Raw genomic sequence first — 7,513 nt, 5'->3', positions numbered from 1 at the left:
AAAAGACAGTATAAGTCATTATAATCAGTAATTATGACCCCACTGGATGCAACAAATGCCTCGTTTATAATGGGTTTTAATGTTTGTCTCGTCGCTCTGGCCGGACACGGCTTCAACAGTATGTGAGGGCGTAACATTTCCGTCACACGCTTGAGGTATTCGGCCAATCACAACGCACTGGATAGCTGGCCAATCACAGCACACCACGCTTTTCAGACCGATGAGCTTTGTAAAAATCGACGTGTTTCAGAAAGGCGGGGCATAGAGGAGAAACAATAATGTACAGTATGTGGAAAATAATGTGTTTTTTTAACTTTAAACCGCATAAACACATTTCATTACACCAAATACACAACATAATGTTCTTTTTATCAACATCATATGACCCCTTTAAATAGAAATAAAGTTGATGGTAAAAAGTCACAAAAATAAGGTTATACTGCTTTTTTAATAAAAAAATGCAGTTTTGGTGAGCATTGGTAAAACTTTCATAATAATAATAATAATATACTTTGATACTAATATACATATACTTTGAAGTTATTTTAAATAACTGCTTTGAAACTATCTCTATTGTATAAAGCACTATATAAATAAATGTGAATTAAAAACATTTCGTACTTCATGAACTGCTACAGTGGTGAACAAATTATTATTTTTTAAATAAATTAATCCACTTAAAAAAAGTATTTTAATAGTTGTGATAGAAATGTTTTACATTACTTTTGTAAACAAATATAAAAATAGTTCCAACACATGTATTTTATTTGATACTATTATTCAAAATGGGAATTAATAAATTAATAATAAATAACACACAGAGGTGTCCAAACTTTCGACCAGTAATCAGGTTTCAACAAAACGTAAGAGCTGCATTTCTTATTTTCATTTTATACAGAGGCCACAAAGTACACTTAAATTACTCTTAAAATGTAATTAATTATTATAATACTATTCTATATATTACAATTCCAATATTTTGTATGAGGAATATCGACTTTTGCCATCGAATAGAAGACTGAGAGTACCATCAGAATAGGGTAGGCTGCAGGATTCAGAGGAATGGAAGGTACTTAAGTATTTGCACTGCAGATGCCTTTATTTGTGTGTGTGTGTGTGTGTGTGTGTGTGTGTGTGTTTATGTGTTTGTGTGTGTGTGTGTTTGTGTGTGTGTGTGTGTAATAAGTACTTATATTTGGACTATTGTAGCCTGGTCACTGCTGCGGAGGAACACACACCTGCGTGAATTGCCATAGACATAAACTTAGAGAAGTAGCTCCGGTTGGAATGTTCTTCCGCGGGATGTGTGTAGCCCTGTGTATTAACCGCTAGAGCGCCAGAAGTTACATAGTGCTGCTTTAAACCAGGTAGCGCACCAAACCAGTCGATGGCAGTAAAGCGCCACGCTCTCCGCCTTCACTCTGTGGAGTTAAAGCAGAGTAAGATCTGTACTGGCAGGCCCTAGCCTTGTCCAAATACCCACACTTGCAGTCTTTGCACTTGACTACTTAAATGACGTATTTCAAGTCAAGTCAAGTCAAGTCAAGTTGAGCTTTATTGTCATTCTGCTGCATGTGAGGACATACAGTGGAACGAAATGTCGTGCCTCACAGGACCACGGTGTTACATAAATACAGGCATACAACAGTGAAGTAAAAACCTATACAGTAAAGCAGTAAAAGCCTATACACAACTAACCTACTGACTGATTTTGATTATAAATATACTATATATATAAACGTTTACCTATACATAAGTAAAAAAAAATAAAGAATACAGACTATACGGATGCTTCACATAATACTGTACATGTGCAAAGAGAAACATCGTAGTCAGCAGCTGGCTGGGGAACAGTGCAGATGATTTGTAGTGCATGAGCATGTAAACGCACCTATTACGGAGTCTTTTGTGGGATTTATGTACACAAAGCAGTGTGTGTGAAAAGTGTCTAGTGCGTTAAAAACACAGTTTTTCTACCAAATTATTTGTAATATCTCATTATTATATTAATATTTAACTTGCATTGGAAAGGTTTCCGTGACCGCTCGCGAGATCTCGGCAAAAAGTCTCACGATTTATTTCCAGAACACGATGCATGATGGGATACACTTAGCCTTGAATAGCGCTCTGGAGCGGTATTCGAGATAGAGTGGATTTAGTGTGCTTTAAGGGCACTGCACTTTGGCATTTTGAAGACATGGGACAGACTTGCACACTTACTTCCTGTCGCGCGCACGCGCTCTCAAGTGGCCAAGACCGCAAGTGTGGGTATTTGGACAAGGGGCCTGTCCCAAATTGTGCACTCATGGGCACTTGCGGTCTTACGCAGCCCGCACTGGGGCGAGCTCCGCAGCAGACTTCTACCCGACAGTCAAAGCGGCATTACGTCACGAAAGTGCTGACTCAGAGGAAGACCGCGAGAGTTTAGGGTGCCATTTGGGACAGGGCCGCAGTATGGCAGCGTACAGTAAGAAATGACTCTCCTTTACATCAGTTTATGTTTGTACTTGTTGTTTTCATTAGGTGGATTTGGTGTTAAATGAGGACATTACAGTTGGTGTTGGATTCCTCTTGAGATGTTGCAGGTCAATTGCAAATGGTTTGTTTTTTGTCTACTGATTTTCCTTGCCAACTTTCTATCATTCTATCTTTCTGTCATTGCACCGGGTTTGTAGTTGATTAATGACATACAATTCATTCGTTTGTTCGATTGTTTGCAGCACTTTCGTTTACTACACATTTTCACAATTGTTATTATTATTGTAATCTGGGCGTAATAATATAGCCTACACATAACGATTCCATAAAACCTCATTCCTCTTTATAAAATAATTGTTTACTAATGTTTATATTTAATTTTATTTCAGCTTTATTTTAATTAACAAAAAGGTTTTAATAGTTTTAGATGCAGTATATCATGTCACACTATTAGTGATTCACATTCCAGCCTCTTATGGATTAATACAAATAAAATACAAGAAGTAATCGTGACCTGGTCTTTTCTGTCTCTTTAGCTGATGCTTCAAAAGCCTAAGTGAGGACACAATGACAGTCACGAGGGCAGCTGTGAAGGTGGTGCGTTTAGGGAGGATTTCCTACCGCAGTGCCTTGAAGGTCCAGCAGCAGCACATAAAGCAGCATCTGGATTCGTCCAGCTGCAGCCCAAACACTTTATTACTGTGTGAACACGAGCCTGTGTACACCGTGGGCATCAGACGGGCTCCTTACCCTCCTGAGGAGGAGCAGAGACTCAAAGCGCTGGGCGCAGACTTCTTCCGTACCAACCGAGGAGGTCTAATAACGTTTCACGGTCCTGGTCAGCTGGTGTGTTATCCCGTCCTCAACCTGGCCTGCTTTAAGAAGAGTGTGAGATGGTATGTGTGTGAACTGGAAAGGACGGTGATCAAGATGTGCAGTCAATTTGGGATCGAAGCCTCCACTTCTCCGGATACGGGTGTCTGGGTGGGCGACAACAAAATCTGTGCAATTGGTAAGTTCATTTTTTATTTTGTTTTGCTTTTTTCTTTATATGCGTTGATTACAGGTCAAAAGTTTGGACACCTCTGTTTGTTATTTATTACTATTATTAATTTGCCCACTTAGAATAATAGTGTCAAATCTGGGGGAAAAATAAGAGTATTGGAATTATTTGTATATTTGTTTACAAAAGTCATTTAAAACATATCACAACTAAAATAAGAATTTTGGATGAATTTCTTCGAAGAAAAAGGGTTGTCATTTTTTAATAGTCTGTTCACCGCTCTAGTATTTCATGAAGTACAATTTTTGAACTATTTGTTGTTGTTGTTTTTTTATTCACATTTATTTTTATAGTGCTTTATACAATGGAGATAGTTTCAAAGCAGTTATTTAAAATGTTCTTCAAAGTATATGTAAATGTTATTATTATTATGGTTACACTTTATTTCGATAGTCCACTTTAGACAATCTACTAACTATAAGTAACTTTGTAACTACATGTCAACTACATGTCAACTCATTCTCATTTATTTGCAACTACATGTCTACTAACTCTCAGAGTAGACTGTTAGGGTAGGTTTAGTAGAATAAGTTGACAAAGAAAGTTAGAAGATATAGACAGTCTACTAATACTCTACTAACTGCTAGTTGACATGTAGTTGCAAAGTTACTTACTGTTAATAGAATGTCTAAAGTGGACCATTGAAATAAAGTGTTACCATTATTATTATTGTTGTTATTATGTTTTTGAAAGAAGTTTTAGCAAGGCACACCAAGACTGCATTCATTTGATTTGATTAAAAATACAGTACAACTTTCTTTTTGGGACTTTTCTTTTGTTGTTGTTGTTTTTTACAATTTAACTTTACTTCTTAATTCTCAATTTTAATAAACTGCAAAATGTAGTTCAGTATCACATATTTCTTCAGAAATCACTCTAATATGCTGATTTAGTGCTCACAAAACATTTCTTATTATTATCAATGTTAATATATTTGTGGGAGCCATGATTTTTTTTTTAGGATTTGTTCAGGATTTTTTTTAATGAATAAGAATATAATGTTCAAAACAATGTTATTTATTTAAGATTCTTAAAAAATATATATTTTTGTAACAATGTAAAAGCCTTTTAAGTCATTTTGATCAATTTAATGCATCTTTGTTGAATAAAATAATTAATTTCTCTAAAAAAATAAAATAATCCTACTTTTGACCCTAAAATTTTAAATGGTAGTTTTCCCACAAGCATTTTCATTGTCACAATGTGTTTTCTTTTCATTGGTCACCTAGAAATGGCAGAATATTCAGAATATTAATTTTAGTTTGTTTTCTCATTTATTTGTTTAAAAAAAAAAAAAACACGGGACACCGTTGTACCTTTTGTCAACGAAATAAAGTTCAAGAGAAGACTGAGATAAAGTATTAATATTTTGTTTTGCTGGTATTCATTGTGGAAGATACGTCACCTCCCATGGACTGGCTCATGAGTTGGTTTGATGACATTGTGCCATGTGGGATTGTGGGTAAAGGTGTGACGTCACTGAGCCGAGAGCTGGGACGGGACGTCCCAACTGAGGAAGCCGTACCAAAACTGCTGGACGCCTTTACTGAACAGTTTAACTGCACTTTAATATATAATTAATAAATGCATAATTTCAAGTGTTTGAAATGATTTGCTATTTATGTGCAACATTGTTTTACCTCTCTGGGAAAATACTATGGTATTGAAATAATACTATTCACATTTTCAAAGGCAGAAGTGATACAATACAGCAATACACTTTAGGATCTAACCTCAAACTAATGTAAAATATGAAAACACTAATACTAAATATAGGCATATGCTAAATTAATTGAGGATAAAATACTAAGAGCAGTGTTGGGGGTAACGCATTACAAATAACGCAAGTTACGTAATCAGATTACTTTTTCAAGTAACTAGTAAAGCAACGCATTACTTTTTAATTTACAAGAGAATATCTGAGTTACTTTTTTTTCCCAATGTATTGACTGACAGCTCTCCTGTCCTCATGTTGAGAGAAATCAGATGTTACTGTAGTTCTAAAATAAATATGAATATGCATTAATTCATCTCACTCACAAAACACACAGATTCAGTATTCCTCAAAATGAATAATGTTACGTCCTTATGTGATACTGAGACTTGTCGTTTGAGTATTTTCTTGTTTTTGTGTTCTTCTGCTTGAGTCGTGGTTGTGATATTCTTTTTGTGTGTTTGGTTTAGAGTGTGATGTGCTGTGATTGCCATGTAAAATAGCTTGCCTACTTGGCTGACCCGAAACTCCTGATCTGTGACATTTGAGAGCCTTGTAAAGATGTTAAAAGGTAAAGGGGTATGTAAGTTATGTCACGTGACTTACATGGTGCACATGTAGTTTGATTTTGTTGTTAGACACACTAGGTTAGGGATTTGTGCCATTTTCTGTATTTTTTGGTTTGGTTAGTTAGTGAAGTTGAGTTACGACGTCTCGGACGTTGAAGACGTTTTCCTTTTCACATTTTTCTTTATTTTAGTTCAGGACTAGACCAAAAAGGGTTAGTTAGATTCTTTTTGGTTTTGTTACTTTTTTTTCTTTTTGGCACAATCCAGGTTCCCTATAACCTCCCCAGTTCTCCAATATTGTAAAGCTGCCGGTGTGTCTAGGATTCTTTTATAAATTCTTTATTTTCCTATACATATTTATTCTCTTTTTGTTTTGTGTAAACAACTGACACGGTCTTTAATAATAAAGTAAGTTCACTTGATTTAGTCTCTAGTTTCAGTAATTTTCCTTCACACACCGAGTGTTAAACTGGTACTGGTCAAAACTGGTCCAATGTTCCCCTTCTTAGTCCCTAGACGCCTAAGAACAAGTAACTAAGTAACGTAATTAGTTACTTTTTTATGGAGTAACACAATATTGTAATGCATTACTTTTAAAAGTAACTTTCCCCAACACTGGTAAAGAGGAGGGTATTTTTATGTATTTTCTTTTTATTTTATTATTAGACCGTATGTACTCTACATGGGTAAGAAATTTATTTATTAACCGGATAGTTCTGGTTCTTCATTCTAATTGGCTGAGCCACGTTCGAAGCTGTTGTAAATTACTCTACAAACACACACCTTTGTTTACGTGTGTGTGTTGCTCGGCAAACACTTTGTTGCAACCACAACTGTTTCTGAGGAACTACATTGTTTGGTGGAAGAATACTGTTTTTATTAATATCATTACACTTTATTTGCTCTGTTTTATTTTGTGAAACCTTACTACGTATATGGAATAACCGTTTTATAAAAGCAATAAGCCCCGTGAAGCCGTGGTTTACAGTGAATTTATAACAGCTAAGGGGGTTTTAGCTCCGCTTTGCGTCGTGCCTAACAACGCCCCTTAGTTGTTATAAATTCACTGTAAACCACGGCTTCACAGAGCATATTGCTTTTATATAACTCAATTTATTGAAGAATCCTGGACAATAATAATAATAACAATAACAGCAACTAGTGTCCAAGAAATAAAGAAAGAAAGAAATGGACCTGCACAACTGTTTTTAACATTGATAATAATTAGAAATGTTTCTTGAGCCTCAAATCAGCATATTAGAATGATTTCTGAAGGATCATGTGACACTGAAGACGAGTAATGATGCTGAAAATTCAGCTTTACATTATAGGAATAAATTACATTTTAAAATTAAAATATTTTCGAAAAACATTTAAAACTAACTAACAAAAAAAAAAAACACACACATGGTTTATGGGGACTCTCCATAGGCGTAATGGTTTTTATACTGTACAGACCGTATATTCTATTGCCCTACACCAACCCTACCCCTAAACCTACCCCTTACAGGAGACTTTCTGCATTTTTAGATTTTCAAAAAAACTCAATCTGAATTATTTATAAGCCTTTTGAATTACGGGGACACTGGAAATGTCCTCATAAATCACCTTCTCGTTGTAATACCTATCTCATACCCATGTTATTATACAAATTTGTGTCCTCATAAACCACATAAACATGCACGCACG

At 35.3% G+C, this 7,513-nt stretch overlaps 1 protein-coding gene across 1 annotated transcript; it reads left to right on the top strand.

The window, feature by feature from the left end:
- Positions 1 to 2,388: 2,388 nt before the first annotated feature.
- On the top strand, positions 2,389 to 5,122 carry lipt2 (lipoyl(octanoyl) transferase 2). Its single transcript, XM_016245724.1, is given in 4 exon segments — positions 2,389 to 2,467; positions 3,015 to 3,490; positions 4,922 to 4,961; positions 4,963 to 5,122. Coding segments are annotated over 3 exon segments (645 nt in total). The 5' UTR covers positions 2,389 to 2,467; positions 3,015 to 3,045.
- Positions 5,123 to 7,513: the final 2,391 nt, after the last annotated feature.

Source organism: Sinocyclocheilus grahami, unplaced genomic scaffold (assembly GCF_001515645.1).
Source record: "Sinocyclocheilus grahami isolate Dianchi unplaced genomic scaffold, SAMN03320097.WGS_v1.1 scaffold765.1, whole genome shotgun sequence".
NCBI classification, from domain to species: Eukaryota; Metazoa; Chordata; class Actinopteri; order Cypriniformes; family Cyprinidae; genus Sinocyclocheilus; species Sinocyclocheilus grahami.
This window is presented reverse-complemented; position numbering and strand designations above follow the sequence as displayed.